Genomic DNA, 26,126 nt, shown 5'->3' on the forward strand with positions numbered 1-26,126 from the left:
CCTCCTGCGGCCGGAGCACCTGCACCCTGGGGAGCGGGGGGCGTGGCGTCCTTCCTTCTGACCTTTTCCTGCAAGAGAAGCCAGAAATACTCAGCTGAAACTTCCCAGGAGCTCCTGGAGGAATTGACACGTGTCTGGCGTTTAAGACTCCGGAGTCCTACTCGTTGGAGACCCGTGGGTTCGAATCCCACCTCCAGCTGCTAACTCCCAACTTCCTACCAGTGCAGACCCTGGAAGTTTTCAGTCCCTGCCACCCACGCGCGCCAGCTGCATCCCCCACAGCCACAGGGGTGTGAGAGCACACACGCCCTTCAAAAACAAGAGCCGTGCATGTTGGGCTGTTCTGTTTCCTGGCGTGTACACAGTTGGGGAACTCCACTGACCTGGGAAAGCAGGTGGCCTTCCCCAGCTCACAGTCCTTCAGACTGGTGGCTGTACTGGGGATGGGAGAGGTGGGGCCCCCAGGGACCAAGCGGGAAGAGGGACACCTGCTGATTCCAGGCCGCCTGTGACTGCCCTGGGGACACGCTTGGTGCAGCACTGGGATAGGGGACCCAGGGCTGCAGGGTCACTTGGTACGTCTTTTTTTCTTTTTTTAAGATTTATTTATTTTTATTGCAAAGTCAGAAATACAGAGAGGAGGAGAGACAGAGAGGAAGATCTTCCATCTGATGATTCACTCCCCAAGTGACCGCAATGGCCGGTGCTGCGCCGATCCGAAGCCAGGAGCAAGGAACCTCCTCCAGGTCTCCCACGTGGGTGCAGGGTCCCAAGGCTTTGGGCCATCCTCGATGCTTTCCCAGGCCACAAGCAGGGAGCTGGATGGGAAATGGGGCTGCCAGGATTAGAACCAGTGTCCAGGGGCCCGGCGTGATAGCGTAGTGGTTAAAGTCCTCGCCTTGCACATGCTGGGATCCCATATGGTTCCTGGCTCTGTTCTGGCTCCCCACTCCCCCACCCTTCCAACCCAGCCCCACATGGGAGAGCCGCACAGAGCCCTGTGTCTGCCTTCAGCCTGGCCCGGTTCTGGACATCTGGAGTCTCTGTGGGGAGTGACCCCGGGGTGGGAGAGCTTTCTGTAACTCTGCCTTTCACATAAACTCAGGGGTCTTAGGAGAAAAAAGTCAATGTGTGGGAAAGGCAAATGGGACCATGATACATTGGCACAGGCCAAGAGGAGACAGCAACAGAGGGGGGCGGGGGTTGCAGGTGGGGGGCACCGGCCGAGGCTGCAGGATGTCTTCACGGAGAGTCACAGGAAAGAAGGATTTTCATGCAGACACACCCTAGTGTGTGCAAGGTATGATTTAGGAAAGAAGGAAAGAACTCCCGTGTGAGCGACTGAGGAGGTTCCGAGGGGGCAAAGGCCGGAGGACGCGGGGGGCCCAGCGTCCTTTTCTGCACCGTCTCCAGGAGGGCTTCACGAATCACCCCAAGAGCAGAAAGAAAAACCTTGGTCAAGGTGGGCAGTAACTACTACCTCCTGGCCCCAAACCAAAGATGAGACCCACAGCTCCCTTCCCCCTTCCCGAAGATAACCCCAGGCGCCCCGGGACGGCGAGCAAGGTGGGCCAGTCGGCTTGCTACCGATTGAGATGTTGCTTCTGTCCATTTGTTTGGAAATAGGGACAACCCCTGTTTTACATTTTAAAGGGACCCTGAGCCTACTCTTAACTGTTCCTCTGATTCCCACACAGGTGGGGGACCCAGGGCTGACTTGGCGCCCGTAGGTGGTGTCCCGGAGACTGATGTCCTTGGTGGCTGGGAACGTTGGGCCGAGAGCTGTATCACCTGTTTCAAGTAAGACTTGGCGGGCACGGAACGGCACCGTCCAGGAAGCTCAAGTTCTAGTCACAGCAAGCGTTACTTTTAATTGAGTACTTTCTGTGCTGCGGTTTATTTCCAACTTGTAAAGATTTAGTTAATTTGTTTGAAAGTCGGATTTAGACCTAGATCTCCCATCCGGCGCCCATATGTGATCCCAGCGCACGCAAGGCAAGGACGTTAGCCGCTAGGCTACCGCACCCGGCCCAAGGCGAGGAATTTAGCTGCTAACCTACCGCCCTGCGCCCAGTATTTAGCTTTTTAGAGACTGATTTTTCACTTTTATGGTAGGAAGGCTGGTGGTTATGTTGGGGGATATTTTGTAATGAGTCAGAAGGGATAAGAGGCAGGTAGGGACCCCGGTCATGGTAAAGTTACCTTTTAAAATGTAAAATCCTGTTTCTCCCCACCTCCCAGCTTTCCAGGAGCACAGTCCCCCACCCCCCTTGGCACAGAACACGGGGACAGGAGTCCCGTCCTTCCCCACTCAGAGCCCCCTCCTGCCACCAGGGCAGGAGACCTCTGAGTCCCTTTTGCAATTGTTATGTCCCTATGAAAATTCTTTTGCGTGAGACAAGGTTGCTGCTATGTTTCAAAGTCCCCATAACAATTTTACCTGTTTTTGGAGTTTGATGGAGTGTTGCTGGGAGGGGAGGCACGCGGGTTAACGGTTTGACTTGTCCTTTACTTCTTCAGATTGATTAGCGGAGGACCCCGGAGGCGAGGGCGACGGCAGAGGGTCTGCCCGTGTCCTGACCCCATGGCACAGTTCTCTGAGCCTTGCAGGGCCCTGAGCAGTGGCTGCAGGGCAGCTCCCTCTGCTGCGGCTCCCACATGTATGGGAGGATTCGCGTTTATAGCCTCGACAGCTGCCAGGGTGGCGCTGTGTCACACATGCCCAAGTCCCACCAAAGCACACAGCTTATCAGCCCACAGCTCCCTGGGCCTCCCTAAGTACCACCCCCAATTCATGACTGAACGAGAATACCTTAACAGCCACGGTTGTTTTCCTGCAGGATGGCATCCTGCCGGGGTCTCCACTTGGGCCGGTGCCTGACCTCACTGTGCTAAGGATTTTACACTAAAAAAAGAAAGAAAGAAAGAAAAAGAAAAGGTGAAGGTGGGCCTGGCAGCTACAGTCCTCGCCTTGAACGCCCCGGGATCCCGTATGGGCGCCGGTTCTAATCCCGGCAGCTCCACTTCCCATCCAGCTCCCTGCTTGTGGCCTGGGAAAGCATTCAAGGACGGCCCAGAGCCTTGGGACCCTGCACCCGTGTGGGAGACCCGGAAGAGCTCCTGGCTCTGGTTTTGGATCAGCTCAGCTCCTACCCTTGCTTGGGGAGTGAATCATCGGACGGAAGATCTTCCTCTCCGTCTCTCCTCCTCTCTCTGTATCTGACTGTGCAGTAAAAATAAATAAATCTTTAAAAAACTAAAAGATTGATTATATATATATATATATACACAAAAAAAAGCCCCCGAAGCAGCTCCTGGTTTTGGCCTGTCGCATCCCCCGCTGCTACAGCCATCTGGGGAGTGAACCAGCAGTTGGAAGATATCTTTTTCACTATGTCTTTCAAATAAATATATGTATTTTAAAGATTTATTTATTTTTATTGGAAAATCAGATATACGCAGAGGAGGAGAGACAGAGAGGAAGATCTTCCGTCAGATGGTTGACTCCCCAAGTGACCACAATGGCCAGTGCTATGCCAATCCGAAGCCAGGAGCCAGGAACTTCTTCCGGGTCTCCCACGCGGGTGCAGGGTCCCAAAGCTTTGGGCCATCCTCGATGCTTTCCCAGGCCACAAGCAGGGAGCTGGATGGGAAGTGGGGCAGTTGGGATGTGAACTGGTGCCCGTATGTGCCCCCGGTGCTTGTAAGATGAGGGCTTATCCATGGAGCCATTCTACCACGCCCTCAAATAAACAAATACATATTTTTTAAAAACCAAAAGACAAGAGAGGGCCCAGTACCGTAGCCTAGTGGCTGAATTCCTTGCCTTATACGTGCTGGGATCCTGTATGGGCCAGCACCATGGAGAAAACTGCGGTCTTCCTTGCATGATTTTATTTGAAACAAATATTTACTTATTTACTTGAAAAGCAGGGTGAGGGACAGAGCGAGAGGGAGCTCGCCCATGCCCAGATGGCCAGAACAGCCAGGCCGGCCAGGGCCTGAAGGCTCTCCGGGGCTCCCAGGCGGGTGCAGGGGCCATCTTGTGCCACTTTCCCGGGTGCATCAGCGGGGCCGCCACGGGGCCAGTGCACAGCGTGGGCCCCAAGCCTGAGCCTGCGGCCTAGGGTGAGCGGGACGGGACAGAGGACGCGGGGCCACCGACCGGGCCTCTTGGGGCGCCGTCCCAGCCCGGCGGCCGCTCGGTAACCATGGGCACCCCGGGAAGGGCGCGCCTCGCCGCCCGCCCGCCGGCCCAGCGCACGCATGCGCGGCCCCCTTCCCGGCCACCGTGGACTACAACTCCCGCCGTGCCCCGCGCGCCTCCCGGAAGTGTCCGCCCGCATCCTCACCGGCCGGGGCCAGGCGCCGGGCGAGCCGGTGGGATTCCGGGCGGGAGTGAGGGTCCGATGCCGGGAAGCGGAGCCCGACATGGCTTCGGCGGGAGGCGGCGACCGCGAGGGCGCCGTGCCGGACGCCGACCGTCCGCACCAGCGGCCCTTCCTGATCGGCGTGAGCGGCGGCACGGCGAGCGGGAAGGTAAGGCCGGCGGGCGGGGGCCCGAGGCGCCCCGGGTGGGCAGAGGGGCCAGGCGGGGACCCCCGGTGTGTGTGTGTGTGTGTGTGTCCGCCCGCAGTCCACCGTGTGTGAGAAGATCATGGAGCTGCTGGGCCAGAACGAGGTGGACCACCGGCAGCGCAAGCTGGTCATCCTGAGCCAGGACCGCTTCTACAAGGTGCTGACCGCCGAGCAGAAGGCCAAGGCGCTCAAGGGGCAGTACAACTTCGACCACCCAGGTGGGCTGCGAGGGCGAGGCCCGGGGGAGGAGAGGCCAGCCGGTCCGCGGGGAGAGCCCTGCGGCCAGCACGGGCCTCCGGTCTGCTGCCCGGGGGCAGCTGCTGGTCCCGCCTTTTGCTCCGCCCCTGCAGATGCCTTTGACAATGATTTGATGCACAGGACCCTGAGAAACATTGTGGAGGGCAAGACTGTGGAGGTGCCCACCTATGACTTTGTGACCCACTCGAGGTAAGCAGGGCCGCGCCGTGCTGACCCTGCCCTGCCCCGGGTGGCTCCTGTGGGCACCTGCCCTCCCGCCGCTTCTTTTTATTGTTTAAGACTTATGTACTTGAAAGGCAGAGTGACACAGAGGAGAAGAGAGAGCTCTTCCATCTGCTGGTTCACTCCCCAACTGGCCTTAATGGCTAGGGCAGTGCCAGGCTGGAGCCAGGAGCCTGAGCTCCATCCGGGTCTCCCTCGTGGGTGCAGGGCTCCAGGCACTCGGGTCTTCCTCCGCTGCTGTCCCAGGGCGTCCAGCGGGGCTGCATCGGCAGCAGAGCAGCCCTCGGTCAGGCTTCCGGCCTGGCAGGTGGCGTCTGGGTCCCCGGCCCGCAGCTGATGGGGGGCTGGCTCCGCCTGGCAGGCTGCCGGAGACCACGGTGGTGTACCCTGCGGACGTGGTGCTGTTCGAGGGTATCTTGGTGTTCTACAGCCAGGAGCTGCGGGACATGTTCCACCTGCGCCTGTTTGTGGATACGGACTCGGACGTGCGGCTCTCCCGGAGAGGTGAGCGGGGCTGGCCTGGGGTGTGGTGCGCGTGACCCTGAGCGTGCCAGGGCCGAGGGCCTGGCCACCCCAGGGATGACTCCGTACCTTGTGTCACCGCCGCCACAGTCCTCCGAGATGTGCAGCGCGGGCGGGACCTGGAGCAGATCCTGACACAGTACACCACCTTCGTGAAGCCAGCCTTCGAGGAGTTCTGTCTGCCGGTATGCATGTGGGGGCTGGGGACCCCAGGACAACAGGGCACCCCGGGATGTGCACAGGGAGCTGTAGCTCTTCCCTGCCCTGACTCCTCCATCCCCCCACACCCCACTGCCTGTAGACCCCAGCCCGCGTCCCCCGCCTCTGTCTGCATGCTAGCCATCCCCATGAGGGCAGGGCGCCCTGAGCTGCCACACCTGGCTCACAGCAGGCCCCGGGGGTGTCCCTGACCACTGGCGTGTGGCAAGGGGGGCTTTTTGTCTGCGCTACCTGCCTGGTGTCCTGTCTTGGTCTCTCCCTTGATGGAGAGGCGCAGCCAAGGGCCAAGCAGGCCCCTGCTCCGCAGTAACAAGAAGGGCACTCCCAGGGAACCTCAGGGTCTTGGAGTTCACACTCAGTGGCACAGTGGGCTGGCTGTCGCAGTGTGTCCTGTGGGTCTTCCTTACCTGCAGTCCTGCTCTCCGTCCAGACCCTCAGCGGCTCTCCCGCCGAGCCAGCCAGGGTGACAGCTTGCTGTGTCCCCTGTGTCCCCGTCCACAGGCAGCCTCTACTAGCCTTGAGGTCCCAGCCCCAATGCCCAGGGTTCCCCACAGCTCCCTGTGTCCCCCCGCTCCCTGGCCTCTGAGCAGCTCAGCCCACCTCTGCTGCTGCCTCCACCCAGCGCCTGCCGACGCCCTGGGGAGGAACAGTCCTCACAGGAACCCGTTTCTTGCAGACAAAGAAGTATGCGGACGTGATCATCCCACGCGGGGTCGACAACATGGGTAAGAACCCCTGCTGCTGCCCAGCCGTGCCCGCAGAGCCGCCCACTGGCCAGGAACCCCCAGGGGCCTGTCCATGTGAATGGTGCCATGGGTTCCAACTGTGCCAAGGGCTGGCCCTAGTCAGCGGGCGCTCTGGGAGCATGGCCAGTGAGGTGGGTCAGGCGCTGATGCCACGCTGAGGCCTGGCACTGCTGTGGGGAGGGGCAGTGGCACTCGGCGCCCACAGCAGCCCAGGGCTGGCTCACCCCTGACCCGTGGCTTGTCCCTCTGTCCTGTGCGACAGTGGCCATCAACCTGATTGTGCAGCACATCCAGGACATTCTCAATGGTGACATCTGCAAATGGCACCGAGGGGCCAACGGGAAGAGTCACAAGAGGGCCTTTTCCGAACCGGAAGAGCATCCCGGGGTGCTGACCTCAGGCAAACGCTCGCACCTGGAATCCAGCAGCAGGCCCCACTGAGTGGCCACCCGCCTGCTTGCCGCTCTGGTGGCTGGGCCCAAAATGCACCTGCCTTGGGAGTGTGACCCTGGGGCGGTGCTGGGACCAAGGCCCGCACTGGAGCGGTCGCCTGGATGTGTCACTCGAGCTCAGCCTGGGGCTGGGCCTTCCTGATGTTTCTACCTGCTTCCTGTGTTTACAGATCTAAATCCTCTGGGTCCTTGAGGACGCCGTGGCTGTGGGGTGTGGGGTAGGGCCAAGGCGCCTGTCTGCGAGGGCTGCATGATCTTCCCGCTCGCCCATCTCCCAAGTACATGTGCTCCTTCCACGTGTCACATGGCATCATTGTGGTGTGCTGGTGACAGTCTGCTCCCCCAAGGCCTGAGCCAGCATGCTGTGCCCAGCCTGTGGGGCCATTCACCCAGGGACCCCAGGAACAACCAGTTTTTTCCTGACCTCCCAGCACGCACATAGGGCCTCCTGTGGGTCCTGCCCAGGAGCTTGCAAGGCCCCCCGAGTGGAGGGTGGAAGGACAGCTGGCAGGCCGCGTCCTCTGGCTTCACCCACAGCCTCGGCAGCAGTTTCTTCCGTGGCCGGTTTCTGGTTGTGTGTAACAGCCTGGTCAACTCATGCTCTTTTGGAGGAAGACTCAATAAAGCAGTAGCACCCAGTAGAAATGATGAGTTGTCCTTTTTATTAACATTTTGTGAACGGCAAACCTGGAGCAAACGATGTGGGTGACAGCCCTGGCTTGATGAGCTGGAGCTGGCACTGGGGCCTGTCAACAGTCTTGCCAAGGCTCTGCCTGCAGGCGGGTGGGCAGGGTGCGCTGTGCACCTCTGAGGGACAGCCTCCGCCACGCAGGTCGGTCCCAGCCACACTGTCGGCGCTGACGTGGTCTGTGGCCAGCTCTGCCATGGCTGCCTTTGCACACAGCTCTCATGCTGGCCACAGGGCTCGGGAGAGCAGGTGATAGGCCAGTTTTCGCTGCCTGGCTCAGGAGCAGGTGCACGGTGCGGGCCAGGCTGGCACACGCCACTGGTCAGAGAGGAGTGTGTGGGAAGAGGCCGTGTTCCGGCTTTGCTAGCTTTTCCGGATCAAGATGTCCCAGGTGTCTTTCCAGCGAAGGGCCTGGAGTTCAGCTGGGGAGAGCGACCTGTCCCCATAGGTCAGCGGGCACAGCATGCTTGACACGTGGCATGCGGAGGAGTACCAGGCCACGACCAGGGCACTGAACAGGCTCCTCTGCAGCTGGGACCTGCAGGCAGCAGGACTAAGTGGCAGGTGCCATGGGCTTGTCCCTGCCGGGCAGGTCTGACATCTGCTGCCCATGTGGCCATCCCTCAAAGCCCATGCATCAGCCAGCAGCTTGCAAGAGCCTCTGTGTGCCTGCTGCTGTTCTTGCAGGACCCTGATCACAGCCCATTCCTTGTCTATTGCTTCCGCAGTGCCCCCAGCTTCTGGTCCCCCACCCGGCCACACCATGTCAGGTTCCAGCCTGAGGGCTCTCCTGTGTGCCCCAGCGCCCCCTCTGCAGCTGCACCCCATGCTCCAGGGTCATCCTCTGGCCTATCAACACCCACGCTGCCCACCCACTTCCTCCATTGGCATTGGGGGCAGCCATAACCCCTGCATGTAACCCTGCCTCTCCTGTGTCACTTGGAACAGGAGTTGGCACCCTCCGGACCTCGCTCACCTGCACAGGTGGTCACTGACATGCTGCAGCACCACAGGGATGAGGAGGATCTGGAAGGAGAGTGCGGGCAGGTAGTGGTACAGGAAGAGCGTCCTCTCCATCAGGAAGAAGGGTAGGTAGTTGGCGGCCCAGCCCCCGACACCCAGGGCCCCTGCCAGCAGCCAGCGCCTCCAGGTGTCTGCAAGAGAGGGCCCGGCTTGGTGCTCCTCCTCCTCCTCCTCCTCCCTCCCAGGCCTCCCCAGCCCAACACCTGGGTCACCAGCCCCTGCCACGGATGGCAGACACCCTGCTGGCCTCAGCTTGCTGGAGAACCCAAGCTGGCCTTGGCCAGTCTGGGCAGCTCGGAGCGCCCCTGGGAGCTCCGGAGGTGTGTGGCGGCAGAGGCACCACTGCACTCCCAACAGCCCTCGGGCCACCTGGCCCTGGGATGCAGGCCGCCCCGCCCTGCAAGGGCCAGTGCCCCACTTCCACGGGTGTGTGTTTCTTTCAGCTGCCAACAGCAGCCCCCCAAGGCAGGCCTGGTGGGGTTTCACCCACATGCCCGGTGCCGCTGACGGTCTCCACTGGCGAGGACTCCAGTCCTCTGGAGAAGGAAGCCTTACTGACCCTCGGTGAGGTCGTGCACGTCCCTCCGCCGGCGCAGCAGGTACCAGAAGAACAGCACGCTGTAGACGGCTGTGGCGAAGCTGGCCGAGGCCCAGATCACCAAGTTCCCCAGCAGATGGATCTGTGCCTGCAGGCACAGGGACAGTGTGATGCAGGCACCTGGGGCACCTGTCACCTGAGGCCACAGTAGAGCCCAGGAGCCAGCGAGGAGGACAAGGAGGACGTGGGCTGCCCTTCGGTGACTGCAGTCCCAAGCCAGCAGAGTGGTGAGGGAGTCAGGGCTGGCCTACGGACTGTGGACAGGGCTCGGGTGTGGCCTTCCCCCACACTGACCGACAGCCTCCACGTGCGTGGGGCTTCCCAAGAGTGCATGGAAAATCCACATGTGCATCTCAAAAACCAAACTCACTCTCCAAAGTGCTCTTACATGTAAACAGAGCTCAGCCACCAGGTGCCACAGACCAGGGATCAGGCTGTGTGCTTCCCCAAAGAGGCAAAGCTGCAGGCCTGGCAGCCAGGGTAGTGCTGGCCCAGGCCAGCCTAGGGGACCCCAGCACTCAGGACACACTGTCCGCTCTTGGGGCCCACCCGCCTGCCTGCCGCGGGGCCGGCTGCTTACGCTGCTCCTGGGGTGCAGCCAGTACGCGATGCTGGTGTCCAGGGTGAGCCAGTCCAGGGGCGAGGAGCTGTACTTGTGCTCCGGGTCCTCACTTCTCAGTGTCAGCATCCTCCACTGCACAAGGCAGGGTGCCCTCAGCATGGCACGGCCCGAGAACGCCGCTGGCACCTGGGGCAGCCGGGAAGGCTGCAAGCCAGCTGCTGTCCCCGCTGCCAGCTGGGCATGTGAGGCACACAGCAGCGACAGTGGTGTGCACAGGGGGCACTGCCGGCAGGAGGCCGCAGCCACCTCCAAAGAGACACAAAGGCTGCCCCAGGTCCACCCGCCATCACCTCAGTCTGTCCTCTCTGTGCCCTGTACAGTGCCACACGGGTGTCCCCACATGCTGACCCCAGGGTGTGGCACCCCTCCTGTAGTGGTGAGGAGGTGTTCCTGCAGCTCCCCAGGTGCCCTCGGGCCTCCCTCCAGCCCAAGTCACCTGCAGTTCTGAGAATCTGGCCAGGAAGCTGAGGTTGCGGCTGATGTCGGCCCGGGTCGGGGAGTGCAGCTCTGCCTCCCTCTCCTTCGGCTCCTGGCCTGGTGGGACACGGCAGACAGGCCGGCGCGTGGACCAGAGCTCACAGCCCTGCTCCTCAGGCCAGCCACAATGCCCCACATCCACGCTCCATCTGCCATGAGTCCTGGGGCTGTCAGCATGGTTGCAAGGCTGCAGGGCAAGGTGCCTGAGGAGCCACAGGTGCCAGGGCGGCCCCTTCAAAGCCGTGGTGCGGTGGACTCACTTGTGCCGTAGCGGTGCTCCTCCACGTTCCACACAGCGCTTGCGTGGTTCCGTGACACTCTCTCCCCAACCACCTCCAGCTGCCGGAAGCCCCAGTCGGGGAGGTGTGCCCCGCTCAGCTACCAAGACCAGGGACAGGAAAGGGTGTGGAGGAAAGGCTGGGCGGGGTGGAGCCCTGCCCCAGACCCCTCCATGGCCACCTCTCGCCGCCTTGTAGAATTCACAAGGCGGTGACCCCAAGCACTTTCCATCTAGAGAGAGCCGCCTGAACGCCAAGAGACCAGTGACAGCTGCACAGATCACACGAGCTCTGCCAGGCAGGCGTCTCACAGCAGTGAGCCATCTGCACGGATCCGGCACCCCCTTTCTGCCTGGCTTCAAGCTGACCCCGCCCCTCGGGGATGGGGGCTGATCTCGGTTCCTGCCTCACTCAGCTGGAACCCTGGCGGGGCAGCTTCCCGAGAGGGCATCATGGCTGGCCGGCGGCTGTTCACCTTCAGGACGGCGGACGTGTTCACGTGCACGAAGCGGACCTCTGACAGGATGGTCTTCCAGACGGCCGAGTCCGAGTCCCTGTTTACAATGTCCTGTGAGGGCAAAAGGCTGGCTCGTCGGCGCTTCCCCGCACTGGAAGAGCTGACAGGGAGGCGGCAGGGACCCTGGAGGGTGCCAGGGACCTGGTAAGCAAACAGCAGTGTCCTGCCCTCACAGCCTGCGAGCCCAATGTGCTTCCAGGCTCTGGGCAGAGCTGGCGTGGGGCGCTCCAAGCTCCCGGAAAAAAGCATGGCTCTCTTCCTCTGGGAGGACAAGGGTGCTGGGATGGTGAGAGTCACTGCGAGGCGTCCCTTGTGGCACCTGAAGGCACCCCAACACACTGAGCACAGGCACTTGCCCCTGCTGCCCCCCTGTGCTGAGAAGGACAATCCCTGAGCAGGAACAGGCACCCAGAGGCCAGGCGGTGCCTCCTGGGGCACACATCTGCCTGTCCCATGAAGGTCACTGCAGCATCACTGAAACGGGTGTGAGCGTTGGGGGCGGGGGGCGTCAGGGAGGACAGGCATCAGTGATGGGGCTTCGGCAAGGCCAGGACCCGGCACCATGGCCTAGCGGCTACAGTCCTCGCCTTGAACGCCCCGGGATCCCATATGGGCGCCGGTTCTAATCCTGGCAGCTCCACTTCCCATCCAGCTCCCTGCTTGTGGCCTGGGAAAGCAGTCGAGGACAGCCCAAAGCCTTGGGACCCTGCACCCGCGTGGGAGACCCAGAAGAGTTCCCAGCTCGTGGCTTCAGATCAGTGCAGCACCGGCCGTTGCGCTCACTTGGGGAGTGACTCATTGGATGGAAGATCTTCCTCTCTGTCTCTCCTCCTCTGTGTATATCTGACTTTCCAATAAAAATAAATAAATCTTAAAAATAAAATAAGGCAAGGTGAGCGCCCTGCCACAGAGCAGGCAGACTCGCAGTACAAGTTGTGATGGGTACCTGCCCATCGGGGTGGGCACACAGAGGTGAAGATGGAGAAGCAGCTTGTGTCAACAGAGGTGCCAGCAGCACATGAGGCAGGAGTGCAGCGTCAGACACCTGCTGTGCTGGGCACGGCACAGGCCCGACTGGCATCACGTCCAGATCGGCACAGGGGGACACTCCCATCCCACCCTGTGGGGCCTGGGCTCTACATTCAGCTCTGGCTCCTCACCACAGCTTCCTGTTAACAGCCCCAGGGAGGCAGCGGTGACCGCTTGGGGACCCACCTCCCTCATGGGACACGCAGATGGAGCATGGAGCTCCTAGCCCTCCTGTCACCTGTGATGGGCATCTGGAGCGGATCACTGGATGGCAGCGGAATGTGGGGATGGGAGGAGGGTGTGGTTCTCCCACGCAGCTGCCATGCGGACAAGGCTCGAGCAACACTCATGGCCCCTTGCACTCCAGGCCATGAGGCCTGACTGTGAGCAGACCAGGATCCCCCGTCGCTGGGACGAAGGTGCTTGCCGGCACTGGCCATGCTGATGGCCATGTCTGCCTAGAGGTGGAGCACTGCCTGAGAAGGGCCATGTGCTAACACGGGGCCTGAGGGGGAACAGGGGACAAGTCAGGGCTGCCCTCACACGAGCAGGCACAAACTGGGACAGGCCGTCGGCCAGCTAGGATGCTGTGTCCAGAGTACCTGGCCTTGAACCCCACCTCTGCTCCCAACCCGGGTCCTGGAGGACAGCAGGTGAGGCTCAGCTGGCTGGGTCCCTGCTGTCCCCGGGAGCGACCTGGTGTGGGTTCCCAGGCAGAGATGGCCACTGCAGGTATCTAGTGAGTGACCCGGCAGATGCAAGCGGCTCCTGGCGGTTTCCCACAGGTGTGACTTGGCACTCACCAGCCTCCACAGGTTCTGGGGTGGCATGGAGATGTTGTAGTCGATGTAGCAAGACACCTCCTGGGCGTGCGGACTCAGTGGGGCCGCCACGTCATGCCTGGAAACCGATGCCAACAGCTCACCCCACAGCCCAGCTCTGTCTGTGGCATCGCTGCCTGAGGGCATGGGCTCACCACCCTTGGTGCAACCGGCTGTTTCGGGAAGCTGCTAGCCACAGCTTGAGTGTGCGCACATCTGAGCAAACCCCCTAACACAGCATGACTGGGGCACTTCCTGGGGCCTGGCAACAGGTGCTAGGGGCCAAGGCCATCCTAGATGGACCCCAAGTTCAGGAACACCCAGCGCACCTCTGACCCCCACACCCCAGGACATGGCTCATCACGCTCTGGGTCAGGCACCCCTGGGAGCCAGAGATGAAGCACAGGCCAAATGCCACAGGAAAACAGGAAGGAACCATTTCTGGCTCGGAGAGGACATTCTGGCTGGCTCCTGGTCAGCAAGCATGGGGCCCAGGGACCCAGGGATCCTGGCAGGCCCGAGGGGTCACACTAGTTCAGGTTCAGCGGGGAGGTACAGCAGAATGGGCCGCTATCACTGCTGGGTCAAGGTGGAGGCAGGGATCAGGAGCAGGAGGCGGGGAGTAAACACGGGAAGGGAGGGAGGGAGGGAAGGCAGCCAAGGGGGTGTTGGGTCTGGGGCTCCTGTCAGGATAAGCCAAGCCCAGGAAGCCGCAAGTGGGGCCAGCTGTGAGTGCTCACGGACAGGCTGAAACTGCTGGGCTCCCAGGAGCTGCTCAGGCCCTGCAGGGTCATCCCCTGAGAAGCTGGGTGGAGGTGGACTGGGGCACCATGGGAACTCCCTCACTGAGGCAGGGGGCCTAAAGGGGAGAGCAGCAGTTAGAAGACGTGGTCTCCTGCGGGTAGGAGGAAGGAGCCAGACAGGGCGGCAGGTCTGGGGCGCTGTCATGCCTGCTCAGCCCCTCCATTCCTGGAGAACGGGTGTCAGGTGCAGCGTGGAGCCGCCCAGGCCAGCTCTCAGTCCAGCCTCCTGTGGCCTCTGGGTTGAGACCCGGCCCCCTCCCAGGTACACTCACGTGTTGAGGAGGCGGGTGGTCATGCCATGCACCAGCTGCACCAGGTCTCCGTGCCGCACAGGTCTCGGGGGGCTGCTTACCACCAGCTGGTGCCTGAGAAGCGGCAGCGCATTAGGGTCACGGCAGTGCCCTCGACCACCGCACCTCTGGAGCAGCCCGCTCGGTGGGCTCTGTCAGCACACGGGCTATGCTCAGCCTTTCCCTGAGCCTGGGGTGCCCAGGGTACTTTGTCGGGCTGCTGGGCATGTGAGCCGCTCCCTGTGGGTGGAACCTGGGTTGCTGCCAAGCCTGCTGCAGTCTTATTTGGTAAACTGGACCATGCACCTGTCAGGTCCCAGCTGCTGGGCACAGGCCGGTAAGTGGACAGCAGGTGACATGGCCCGCGCTGCGGGTCCCAGTGGAGACAGGACAGGAGGATGGCACCCAGGAGAGGAGCTGAGCTCCTGAGAGGAGAGGGTGCTGAGGGACAGGGCTCAGGAGAGAACCCTGATGTCCATAGCAGAGACCCAGCAGGAGCTGCTGCTGCTGGACCAGGGAAGTGGTGAGGATGGCTGATGTGGACGATCAGGATGGGGGCAGGGGCGGCAAGTTGGACACAGAGACACTGAACACCGGGGAAGGCTGGGTGAACATGGACCACTGTGGGATACAGCGAGGGGTGGGAGACGCTGATGACTGGGGCTGGGGCAGGGTGGACATGGAGACACAGGCCGGCTAGCCCGAGTTCACAGGATCCCGTCTGGAAGGCGGAATGCTGGGCTCACAGAGCAGAGGAGCTGAGGGCGAGTGAGGCAATGGCGCCCCATAGAGCAGAGGGCTTCCTGGCACAGCAAGCAGGAAGGGGTGCTGGGGCGCGGCCCTGACACTCCTGGAGGAGATGCTGAGCAGTCAGCTGCTTCCGGACCAGGTGGGACGTGCTGGCGAGGGGAGCAGGGGGTTGAGCAGATGAAGAACCTAGATGTTTTCTGCTTTTGTGATTTCTGCCTTAATGGCTTGGCTGGGGCCTGTGTAAACTCTAGGTAGGACAGCCTACATGACACCCGGCAGGACACCTGGCAGACCACTCCTCAGGAAGGAGGTCCCTGGTGTTAGATAAGATTCACTGCCCTATAGCTCATCTTTTTGTACCTCTTGAAAGTTGCTTGTGGGTCTGGCACTATAGCCTGTGGCTAAAGTCCTCAACTTGCATGCACCGGGATCCCATATGGGTGCCAGTTCAAATCCCAGTAGCTCCACTTCCCATCCAGCTCCCTGCTTGTGGCCTGGGAAAGCAGTCGAGGACGGCCCAAAGCCTTGGGACCCTGCACCCGCATGGGAGACTTGGAAGAGCTCCTGGCTCCTGGCTTCGGATTGTCGCAGCACCGGCCGTTGCGGTCGCTTGAGGAGTGAATCATCAGACAGAAGATCTTTCTCTCTGTCTCTCCTCCTGTCTGTATGTCTGACTTTCCAATAATGTAAATAAATAAATAATTTTTTAAAAAAAATTTGCTTGCTTCAAACCCCCCAATAGAAGCCTGCCAACTTGCTCTATTTGAAAGTTAACAGTTAGGGCCCCGCGCCATGGCCTAGCGGCTTAAGTCCTCACCTTGAAGGCACCGGGATCCCATATGGGCGCCGGTTCTAATCCCAGGAGCCCTGCTTCCCATCCAGCTCCCTGCTTGTGGTCAGGGAAAGCAATTGAGGACGGCCCAAAGCTTTAGGACCCAGGACCCGTGTGGGAGACCTGGAGGAAGCTCCTTGCTTCAGATCGGCGCAGCACAGGCCGTTGCGCTCACTTGGGGAGTGACTCATTGGACGAAAGATCTTGCTCTGTCTCTCCTCCTCTGTGTATATCTGACTTTGCAGTAAAAATAAATAAATCTTCAGAAAAAAAAAAAGTTAACTGTTAAAACTGCCCAATCATGACTGTATAATTATATGGATTGTCCTGAAATGGACAAGAACCCTACACTGTTGAACCTGCTGTTCCTGCTGCAGCGTCGGCTGCTGGGCTGGGGGGTGACTGGGAGACCTAGGTTAACCTAAACAAACCGCCTTAATGCGTTAGCACCGACTTCAGACTCAATGATTTTCTGGTGATTTCAAACTCCAGCACAACACAGGCAGTGCCCAGGCTGGCACTCACCTCCCAGGATCCTTCACGACCCACCAGTTGTTGACGTCTTTGAAGGGATAGCAGGTCACCTGCTGCTGGTGGGAGCTGCCTCGGCCACTCTCGTACCTGCGTGAAGATGTCACAAGGTGTCAGGAGCCCCCACCCTCACCTCTCCCAAAGCAGTGGCAAGCAGCACCCCGTGGGGTACCGTGGTGCCGCACCTCTTTCTCCCATTCTCCACTCAGTGATCACAGACCTACGGGGGGCCGAGGGCCCCCAATACCTCACACTCTCACCACCTCCCCCCGGACGTGCAAGTGCTAGCAGGCAGACCAAGGAAGTTAACATGGTCCCATCTTCTCCTTACATCATGGGGTAGGTGTGCTGGTGAGAGTGTAGCCAGCAGGGCAAGGGTTTGCCAGCGATGCTCTTCAGTGTCACCTGGGACCCGAAGGCCACCTCCAGCGGCTGGCCCTGGGTGATTCGAGCGAGTCCTCCCTGTGACCAAGTGAGAGCAGGCCAGTGGAAGCAGCAGGAGGCCCACAGGCCTCTTGGACAGGCCCCCACCCCGCTACAGCTGAGTGCTCCGTAAGACATCTGGGTTGTGTGGCTTGGTGTCTAAAATGTCCTCAAGTGAGGGATACAACAAGCCGGGGCCATCCCATCACAGGTCCTTGAACTTGGCTTCCTCTAAGGGCAGGCGCTCCTCACCTCCAGGCTGGCCTGGAAGGCGCTGGACATGATCTGGTCATGGGGTCCCGAGCGGTAGAGCAGCGCCAAGTGCACATAGAAGAACAACAAGTACAGGGCGACGGGGACGACCAGCAAGGCCACTGCCCGGGCAAGCAAGTGACCTACCACACGGACCTGCTAGGAGATGCCAGGAGGTCACTTCCACTCTGAGGGCAGGGGTCCCCATCTGCAGGGCCTGCAGGCTTAGGCAAGGCGAGGGACAGAACCCTCACCTCTCAGGGCAGCAGCTGGCTGGTGAGGTCACCCCACCTGCTTGCACCGCAAGCCCCAAGGATGTGGGCTGATCATCACCCCCCAGGTCGGCCCGACGCAGCACGGACACGGGTACCCACGTTTGACAAGGTTTGGTCTCCAAGCAGGTGCCAGGCGTGCCCAGCTGCAATGGTGAGCACCAGCAGGTAGGTGAACATGCCCATGTATTTGATGCTAAAAGACACAACCAAGGTCAGAGGAGATGGGGACACGTAAGAACGGGGAGGGGGTGAACGAAGCAGGACAGGGGTGGGACTCACCCAACTGCACAGGCACACGCGACCCCAGTCAGCGTCAGCCAGAACCACCAACGCAGGGAGAAGGGGCTGGAAGGAAGGGGACAAAGGTGACAGTGCTGGGGGCAGGCTGCACCTCGGAGACAGACGCATGCACTGCCCATCCTGTGGCACGCCAGGACAGTGAAGGGTCCCTGCCTCCGAGCAGAGCTCAGTCTGCTGTCTAGGAAAAGCCTGCAGCAGGTGCTCATCACACCAGCACGAGGCTGTTTCCCGAGTTGTGTGCCAAGGGTCCCCCAAACAGCAGGTGTCACGAAGAGCTTAGTAAGGTGACTCCTCCTCAGAACTCCTGCCTTCAGGCCATCCAGCCCAGCACAGCATCCAGAAGCTTCTCTTGGTGTGCTGCGAGAGGCAAGCCCCTGCCCCGTACCTGTGTTTCTGGCAGTTGTTGAATTTGAGGTAAGACAACACGGCCAACAGATTGAAGAATATTAACAATGACTCCAGCAGCATGAGCCTGGCCTGGGTGACGAGGGCGTTCTCTGGCACAAGAGGACACACGGGACTCAGTCCCACACAACTGTCCCCGGGCACCCTGAGGCCGCGTTCCAGGAACCCCGCAGATGATCAGTCCTTGCATAAACAGGTGTGGCACACGTGTGTGACCTGTACATGCCCCATGCAATGCGGACACTGTGTGAGGGTTGTCACAGATGCAGGGCTTGTTGCCTGTGGGTATTTCTGCACACAGGTGGTTGAGCTCGTGGCTGTGGAATCCACGGACACGGGGGAGGGGGCTGTGACTCATTAGGACAGCGGTAATGCGGCCACAAGCCTGCTTGCAACAGCCAGAGCACACAGGCTGAGGGGCCAGCAGGGACTCCCGGGTGCGCTTCCTCCCTCAGTGCACCTGCTGAACCCCAAGCTCCCCAGACTTTCCTGCTGACGTGTCCCAGAGCCAGAACCAGGACAGGCAGCACCCAGGTCTCACCAATAAGCAGCAGCAGCGCAGCCCCCATGGCGGCGCAGTGGGAGAAGTGGAGTTCAGCGAGGATCTGGTAGGCCATGGGGATTGACAGTGCCCCCGCGAGGGCAGGCAGCAGGCGCAGGGACCACACAGGCACGTTGCTGCTGTACTCTGCCAATGCAACCACAGAGCAGAGCTGGGGCCATGTGGTGTCTAGCCCGCAGGCCACTCCACAGTTCAGAGGTCTGTTTCTTCCTCCTTCTCTGTGACTGACTTGCAAAAAATTTTTAAATTTATTTTTATTGGAAAGGCAGATTTACAAGAGGAGAGACAGAAAGAAACATCTTCCATCTGCTGGTTCATTCCCCAAGTAGCTGCAATGGCTAGAGTCAGGAGCCTGGAGCCAGGAGCTTCTTTTCGGTCTCCCACGTGGGTACAGGAATCAAGGACTTGGGCCATCCTCCAGTGCCTTCCCAGGCCACCGGCAGGGAGCTGGATGGGAAGTGGAGCAGCTGAGGACACGAACTGGTGCCCTCATGGGATGTCAGCACTTGCAGGTGCAGAATTAGCCAACTGAGCTAATGGCCCCTCATAAATATTTTAAAAAGAACTAATCAGATACCATGCGATGCACATATCAAGAACTAGAGGCACATAATTACCCTAACTAAACCACAAGCCCGCGACCAGAGCTTTGAAACGTCTTCCTCTTGTACTTAAATAATGGACAATGCCCGCTCTCAGATGGGTGAGGTGTAGTTGTTGGAGCCTGCAGCAGCCACTCTCCATTCTAACGTGCACTTTACGACAGGAAAGAGCCAGCGCGTGGCGCACCATCTTAAGCTGCTGCCTGCACTGCCGACATCACATGTGTGTGCCAGTTTGAGAGCCGTTGGCCCCACTTCACTTCCAGCTCCCTGCTTGTGGTCTGGGAAAGCAGTGGAGGACGGCCCAAGGCTTTGGAACCCTGCGCCTGCGTGCAGAGAGACCCAGAAGAAGCTCCTGGCTCCTGGCTTCGGCCTGACCTAGTCTCAGTGGCTGTGTCCACTTGGAGATAGAAGTAGTGGACGGAAGATCTCTCTCCCACTCTCTTCAATTAAATTAAACAACCCTTTAAAAAGGAAGGTCTATGAGATGATCACTTACCTGCTCCGATTCGGCTCCAAACGAAGTTGCCATCAAACCCTCCTAGGTACCCTGTGGCGGGGGAGCAGGGGATTTGCAGTCAGGACCTCGCTCAGTGACACAGATGGAGAGCCGAGCAGGGTCCCTTCACTTGCGGGCCCCTGCTGACGCAGCCTACCTCCCAGGGCCAGCAGCATGTGGCCAAACGGCGGGCCACTGTCATCCAGGAAGAAGATCCGTTTCATGTAAAAAGAGATGTACTGCCCGTAGTATACTTCATCAAAACTGAATAAAAGAGCAAGACAAGATGGGAGGGGCAGCAGCGCACCTGACGGGAGCATGTCACCGTAGAGGCGGTGGAAGGGAATGCGGGTGTCGCAGCCCGCTGACAGACAGCAAAGGGGACCCCGCCCTGCACCGACAGCATCGGCCACCATGGGGACAAGGCGGAGACTGCGCCCTGCATGGCTGACCACACCAATTCGCCTCTAGGACTCTCCATCAGGGTGTTGCCAACCAGCCAACAAACTGAAAGATCTTGTGCGCCCGGGACTGGCTCACGTGCTGGGGCCCCCAGGCACGAGGCTCCCACCAGAAGAGTCGGGTCTGGGGACCCAGGCGAGAAGAACGGCAGTGGGCAGGCAGCGCTCAGACACTGAGAGCAACGAGACGGGCACTGAGGGTACCAAGGAGCCCAGGCTGACCTCGTGGGCACCGTGATGCTACTGCAAGTACCAGTTTGGTTTTAAGGATTCTCATTTTGGACAGGGCCCCTGCGCTTTCCCCTTGCAGACACAGCAGAAAAAAAAAACTGAAGCGTTTGTCCCACTCAACTTCCTCCATACCACGATCCTCCCCACCCTAACTGGAGATCCATGCGGTGTGCATCCTACTCTTCTATGTAAAAAAATCCTAAAAATAAAATTTAAAAATTCTCACTAAAATGATTCATTTATCTTTGTTTTATTTATTTAAAAGGCAGCCTTACAGACACTGCACACGCATGCCCCAGGAACACAGTGTGCCCACAGAGACGCACCATCGTTACATGTTATGGATAAAGGCCCACAGGTGCTACTCAGTGAAGGCTCACTTCCAAGTTCAGTGATTCTCCTTCCAACTGCAAAGTGATCACTTAAGTCTGACAATCAGACTTCCCTCCGTGGCACCCACTTAGTGGCCAAGCATGGGCTACCACAGACCCCAAACACACACTGCACTGGGCCTGTGCTGGCGAGACAGTGGGCCTGCTCTCACTGCCCTAGAGGCCCAGAATTTTACTCTATGCACACACACTGTTTAAACAGGAACTTCATGTGGCTCGTGCTGTGGCATAGTGAGTTAAGCCACAGCATGCTGTGTTGGCATCCCATAGTGGCACCAGTTTAAGTCCTGGCTGCTCCACTTCCCATCCTGCTCTCTGCTTGTGGCCTGGGAAAACAGCAGAGGAGCGCCCAAAGCTTTGGGACCCGGTACCCATGTGTGAGACCTACAGGAGATTCCTGTCTCCTGGCTTCAGATTGGCTCAGCTCTGGCCATTGAGGCCACCTGGGGAGTGACCAGCAGATGGCAGATCTTTCTGTCTCTTTCTCTAACTCTGCCTTTCACACAAATCAGGTAAATATTTAAAATTAACCGAAGGCAGTTTCTGTCACAGAAGTATAAGTTCTTTGTGGTTCAGCCCTGGCCCCAGGGTAGCCCGGCTTACACCACAGCCCGCGGGTAGGTGAGCCGCCACAGCCTGCTAAGCAAGCCCACTCCGGCCAGGGCCACCACGTTCAGGTTGATGTCGGCTGTCACCATGATGGGGCGCTTCAGAAATTCCAGCATCCTTGGGGGCCAGTGAGAAGCGCTGCTTGCTAGCTTGTTCTCGGGGCAGCAGGTGCTGGCAGAGGGGAGGGGCAGGCGTCAGTAACACAGGCCCAGGACGCCAAGGCGGGAGATGCCGGGGCTGGGGGCGAGCTCGGCCACTGGACTGCAGAAAGAACTCAGGACCCACCACCAGGCACCCCAGCCAATGCCTAGCCAGCTCCGGCTCCCTGCCTTCCCCGGGGAAGTGTCATCCCGCGGGGCGCCCCATGATGCCAGCTGTGCCAGGGACCCTCCATCTCACACCGAAAGGCCGCCTGGGCTCTGGCGCCCGCTTGCTTGGGTCCGGGGGCTCCGGACACTCCCTCAGGTCACAGCCTTTCCCCACCGCTTCCCTCACGCCCCTGGACCCCGTTCTGCCCCTCACGCCCCGGGACACCCCGTTCTGCCCCTCACGCCCCAGGACACCCCGTTCTGTCCCTCACGCCCCGGGACACCCCGTTCTGCCCCTCACGCCCCTGGACCCCGTTCTGTCCCCTCACGCCCGGGACACCCCGTTCTGTCCCCTCACGTCCCGGGACACCCCGTTCTGTCCCCTCACGTCCCGGGACACCCCGTTCTGTCCCCTCACGTCCCCCTAGCCCCTCACAGGCCGGGTCCCACGCGTGGCAAGACACGCCGCTCCCGCAGCTCGTCCCGCCCTGCCAGGCTCCCCGAGTCAGGGCTGACTTGTCATTCCCCGGCGCTCGCAAAAACCTACCGGCGCGATCCTCCAGTCCTTTCGGGGTGCGGCCCGACGCGGGGTTCCGCCGCGTCCTCAGAGCCGCCCGCGCGGGGTTGGGGAGGGGCGACCGTTAGAGGCCGGCCAGCTCGGCACTCGACACCCACCGCTGCCCTGCTCGGCGATCTGCTCGCCGCGTCTGAGTCGCAGCGCGCGTGCGCGCACTCAGGACCTGGGTGGTCTGCGCATGCGCAGTCGGTCTCCTCGTCAGCACGAGGCGCGGGGACAGCAGGTAACAGGTTCGGCCAGGCGAACAACAGTGCGCCTCCAGGGGACTGGCTTGGGCCCCTGCCATTCCCTGCCCGGCAGACCCGGCCATGGTGCTACTGACCATCTGGAGAGTGAACCAGAGCCCAGCCACCCCTGGCTCCTGGGTCTGCACACAGGTCCCTCCAAACGACCCAGAGATGAGGGACACGCAACCTGAGAAAACATGTTCAGCTTTATTTTTTCCCAACTTTTTCTCTATTTAAATAAGGAGAATTCTTTTCATCTGCCAAGAGCTAGTACAATCACATATTTGAAAGGAGAAATGAGGTGCCGACCCGGAGGGAAGGGGCAGGCCGTGTGCCGGTGGGGCCCGGGCAGTCCTCTTCCGCTTCCCATGCCAAGTCTAAGTTCCCCCAAATCCTGGGTAGCCGGGCTGCACGGGACACCTTAAGCCATTGTCTGCCCTTTCAAGTATCTGGCCTACAGGGAAAAACAAAGGGCCAGAAATAAAAAGGAAGCCAAACCAACGACTAGATCCTTGTGAGCCCGCAGGGTCCACATTTGGAGCAGTGTCCTGCCAATGACTACCCGTGACCCAAGATTCAACCCCAACTGCCCTGCTGTGGGGCCACAGGTGGAGAGGGTGGCTGGGAGCTGGTGCCAGTCCCTCCGGCGTTGAGACGACCTTGTCTCAGGCCAGAGAAACCAGCACAGCACATACTGGCAGCCCTGGCATTCCCGACAGACACCCTGTGAGGCAGGTTTGCTGTGCACAAAGCTGCATGGAGGGGCAGTGACACGTTTGACCACAGTCGCCACTCCCGAGACCCAGGTGGACTTCCAGCATGGAATATGCCACCTGCTCACACACTCCCTCGCTGACCAGCCAGCAGGTAGGAAGGTGTTGGCGGCCAGGGGGAACAGAGCCCAGATTTTCACAGCATACCCCAAGGCCTATACAAGTGACTGGAGTTGAGTGGCCATGGCATTTTCCCCCATTGTGTAATAGTCAGCTTTGTGTCCCCCTGAAGGAACTCAGGTCAAAGTGTCCCTGGACTCTCGTCAGGAAACACTGTAAGCAAGGGGAAGCAGCATGCAGGCAGCACGGCATCTCGCCAACCAAGAAGCCACACCTGGTGGCATCAAGGTGGGTGGGGCCCGCCCCCGGCACCTGCCCCAGCTGCAGCCCAGGTCTCCATCGTTCCTACCAAGAGCTCCAGGGCCACTGGCAGTAGCTGCAGCGCCCATCTGTGCTCCCAGGATGGGAGTCTGAAGCCAAAGACCCCAAATTCTACTTTGGACTATTGCATCTGGACATATCTGCACTGGACATGACCCTGGAGAGGACTGGGGCGGCAGGAGGTTCGAGCCCTCACCCCTGCGACTCTCTGCAGGAACAAGGCTGCACTTGGCTCTAGCAGAGGCATGCTGGCCTCCACATGCAATTTCTGGGCCTTTCCTGCACGGAATAATCAGACGGTCTATGTAAATAGAGCAGTGAAACATTTACTTCGTTCTCACCTAGACCTACAACATCAATACATATAAATAAATTCTAGTGTTTTGTTTTTATTTGGGGTATCAGGGAGGAGGGGGAGCACAGGGTGGGAAGAGGGCTGGAGCTGGACAACAGGTGACCTCAGGGTTTTATTTTTTTCTTCAACAGGAAGTGCTGCCATTCAAAAGGCTGGTCCACCTGAAAGAAACAACTTGTAACAGCATCCAGGACTGTTCTTTGGAGTTCCAGAACAAGAAGACAGTTTTTCCTTTGATTAACCACGTGCGCCGGCACAGGTCTGAGTAAGCCGGGCTGTGCTCTGAGGAGCATGGGCAGAGGTGAAGGCTGGCCACTCCGCTGACCCGGGCTCATCCAGGGATGGCTAGGTAATGAGGTGAAGGACAGAGGCTCACCACAGGGACGAGGAAGGACAGCAGAAGAGGGGACCCGGGTCCTTGAGTGGGGAGGGAGGGGGAGGTACAATCGAGGGAAGTCTGAGGTGAAGGCCGGAGCGGGAGCTGCTGCAAGCTACAGGTGAGGCGGTAACATGGACAGCTGCCCCAGTCTGCCCAGGTGGCCACGGTGAGCAGTTCCTAAGACACTTCTTCCAGGCTCCATGTGACTTCAGGAGCCAGAGCCTGAGCCCCAGAGGTCGCCGTGCAGTTTGCTCACTGAACCACGTCTCCTGCAGATCCACTGGTGGTCAACGTGGCAACTCCCACAGGGAGCTGGACGGCTGGAGAGTCCCCTCCCCTTCATCGCCCTTGGATGACTCCTGCCAAATGCACACACCACCAGGGGCACAGGGCCCAGCAGCTCACACACACCTTTGGTGAAAGTGGCTCTGCAGACCCATGGCACTGTCCCTCCTCCGAGGTCGCCCAGGGTGCCTGGCCTGCTGCTGCTGGGAGGAAGACCAGATGCCTGTCCTGCAGGTGTGACCTGATGGCTGTTCCCATGTGCCCGTCACTCGCCGTGGGCCAAGCACAGCGCCCCTGCAGACCACTGTGGGACCCAACAGGGACTCTATCCCACTGCCAGTGCCCACTATGCTCAAACATCATCAGTTTCAGGTCAGGGACTGGAACCCGACAGACACCAACCTCACTGCCTCCCACCAGGGTGCTCCCAGCCCGCCCTACACAGCCTCCATGGTCAACCAACAGAGAGTCAGGGCTGTGTCCCCAAGAGCCGCCTCTTAAAGTGGCACAGTGACGCTTCAAATTCAACAGGACAGAAAGCAAAGGACACTGCTGGAAACAGGGAAGAGAGAACGGCGAGGAACATATCAAAGTTCAGCTGTACAGACAGAACTGGCATTGTGTTCGCTGCCTTTCTCTGTGAGAGCATCCAGCTACAATGCCCTGTTGTCCAATCCATGTGCATGGAGACAGGAGGCAGGGCTGTGGGCACTGCTGGGCACCGCGGCTGGCTGCGCGGAGCAGGACAGAGGGGAGGTGGAAGGGTGGCACTCCAGTGTCACACGGGAAGGAGGACAGGGGAAGGAGGGAGTCATTTGCTTTTTCTTGTGTCAGAGCAAGCAGGTCAGTGGCATGTATCCACGGGCACGAAGCTGGCCGACAAGGAGCTTTCTGGAGCGGAGGTGAGGAGGCGCTCTCAGCCCGCAGGGGGCGCAGGCTGTTGAGGCTGGGGTGGCACAGTCCTCTGGGTGGCGAGCAGCAGCGGGCACCTTCAGGCCTTACTTTCTTCCACCTTGACGGCCCGAGGCTTGATGGCTCCGGTCCGCCTCACGTGGGAGGCAGCCGAGGGGGCCTCCGGCAGCGTCACGGCTCCCAGGCTGGGCTTCTCATCCACTCGCTTTGCCTTTGGACCAAGTGGAAAAGGAAGTGACCCTCATGCAGAAGCACCTGTTTGGAGAGTTTCTGCCACTCCTTCCCTGTTTCAGAGCCCCAGGGCAAAGCGGGCCCGAGCAGCCCAGCCCGAGGAACCTGGGAGGATCTGGGTGGGGCGCTGAAGGCAGTGATGCGGAAGTAGCAAAAGCCAGGCCCCCCACCAGGAACTCAGCAACGCACATGCTCTTGAGGCTGCCTGTGGAGCATTCTCACATCAGGGTGCCCCAGGCAGAGAGCCCTTCCGAAAGCCCATGCATGCCCCACAGAGCTTAACTGCCAGCTGACGGGCAGGCTGGACCGCTGGCAGGCTTGGCTAGAACCGCCCACACTCCCTCTCTTAAGTGGAAACCTTCCCCAAGGACTCCCACAGGACGCTGCAAGTTCCACTCTGGGTCCGCTTGTCTGCACAGCGACCAGTAGCA

The 26,126-nt window shown here is 60.0% G+C and overlaps 3 protein-coding genes across 4 annotated transcripts in view; 1 reads left to right on the forward strand and 2 right to left on the reverse strand.

Moving 5' to 3' along the window:
* The first annotated feature begins 4,314 nt into the window (after positions 1–4,314).
* On the forward strand, positions 4,315–7,642 carry UCK1 (uridine-cytidine kinase 1). 2 transcript variants are annotated; one of them, XM_004593470.2, is made up of 7 exons: positions 4,316–4,539; positions 4,637–4,796; positions 4,929–5,025; positions 5,420–5,562; positions 5,671–5,765; positions 6,476–6,524; positions 6,808–7,642. In XM_004593470.2, exons 1-7 carry the CDS (start codon positions 4,432–4,434, stop codon positions 6,984–6,986), a joined length of 831 nt encoding a protein of 276 aa, XP_004593527.1. In that variant the 5' UTR covers positions 4,316–4,431; the 3' UTR covers positions 6,987–7,642. The 2 variants fall into 2 exon arrangements, with proteins under 2 accessions (XP_058528263.1, XP_004593527.1); XM_058672280.1 differs by lacking the exon at positions 5,671–5,765 and having other exon boundaries at positions 4,315–4,539; positions 6,808–6,989.
* Positions 7,643–7,960: 318 nt separating this feature from the next.
* Positions 7,961–22,118, reverse strand: POMT1 (protein O-mannosyltransferase 1). The gene is made up of 20 exons (XM_004593679.2): positions 22,012–22,118; positions 21,262–21,438; positions 19,732–19,838; positions 19,575–19,625; positions 18,453–18,599; positions 17,892–18,003; positions 17,486–17,551; positions 17,306–17,399; positions 16,932–17,087; positions 16,588–16,718; positions 16,251–16,346; positions 14,126–14,218; positions 13,033–13,129; positions 11,159–11,251; positions 10,666–10,783; positions 10,365–10,462; positions 9,887–10,000; positions 9,268–9,394; positions 8,662–8,839; positions 7,961–8,223 (listed from the first exon to the last, which is right to left on the reverse strand). The coding sequence occupies exons 2-20, from the start codon at positions 21,381–21,383 to the stop codon at positions 8,049–8,051; spliced, it is 2,175 nt and encodes a 724-aa protein (XP_004593736.2). The 5' UTR covers positions 21,384–21,438; positions 22,012–22,118; the 3' UTR covers positions 7,961–8,048.
* A 1,784-nt stretch (positions 22,119–23,902) lies between these two features.
* PRRC2B (proline rich coiled-coil 2B) overlaps positions 23,903–26,126 on the reverse strand; it is a 76,860-nt gene continuing 74,636 nt past the window's right edge. The window contains exon 32 of the mRNA XM_058672892.1: positions 23,903–25,675. Within this exon, the coding sequence (XP_058528875.1) occupies positions 25,544–25,675 (132 nt within the window). The 3' untranslated portion in view covers positions 23,903–25,543. The remainder of the gene's footprint in view (positions 25,676–26,126) is intronic.

The sequence above is a fragment of the Ochotona princeps genome, chromosome 14 (assembly GCF_030435755.1).
Source record: "Ochotona princeps isolate mOchPri1 chromosome 14, mOchPri1.hap1, whole genome shotgun sequence".
NCBI classification, from domain to species: Eukaryota; Metazoa; Chordata; class Mammalia; order Lagomorpha; family Ochotonidae; genus Ochotona; species Ochotona princeps.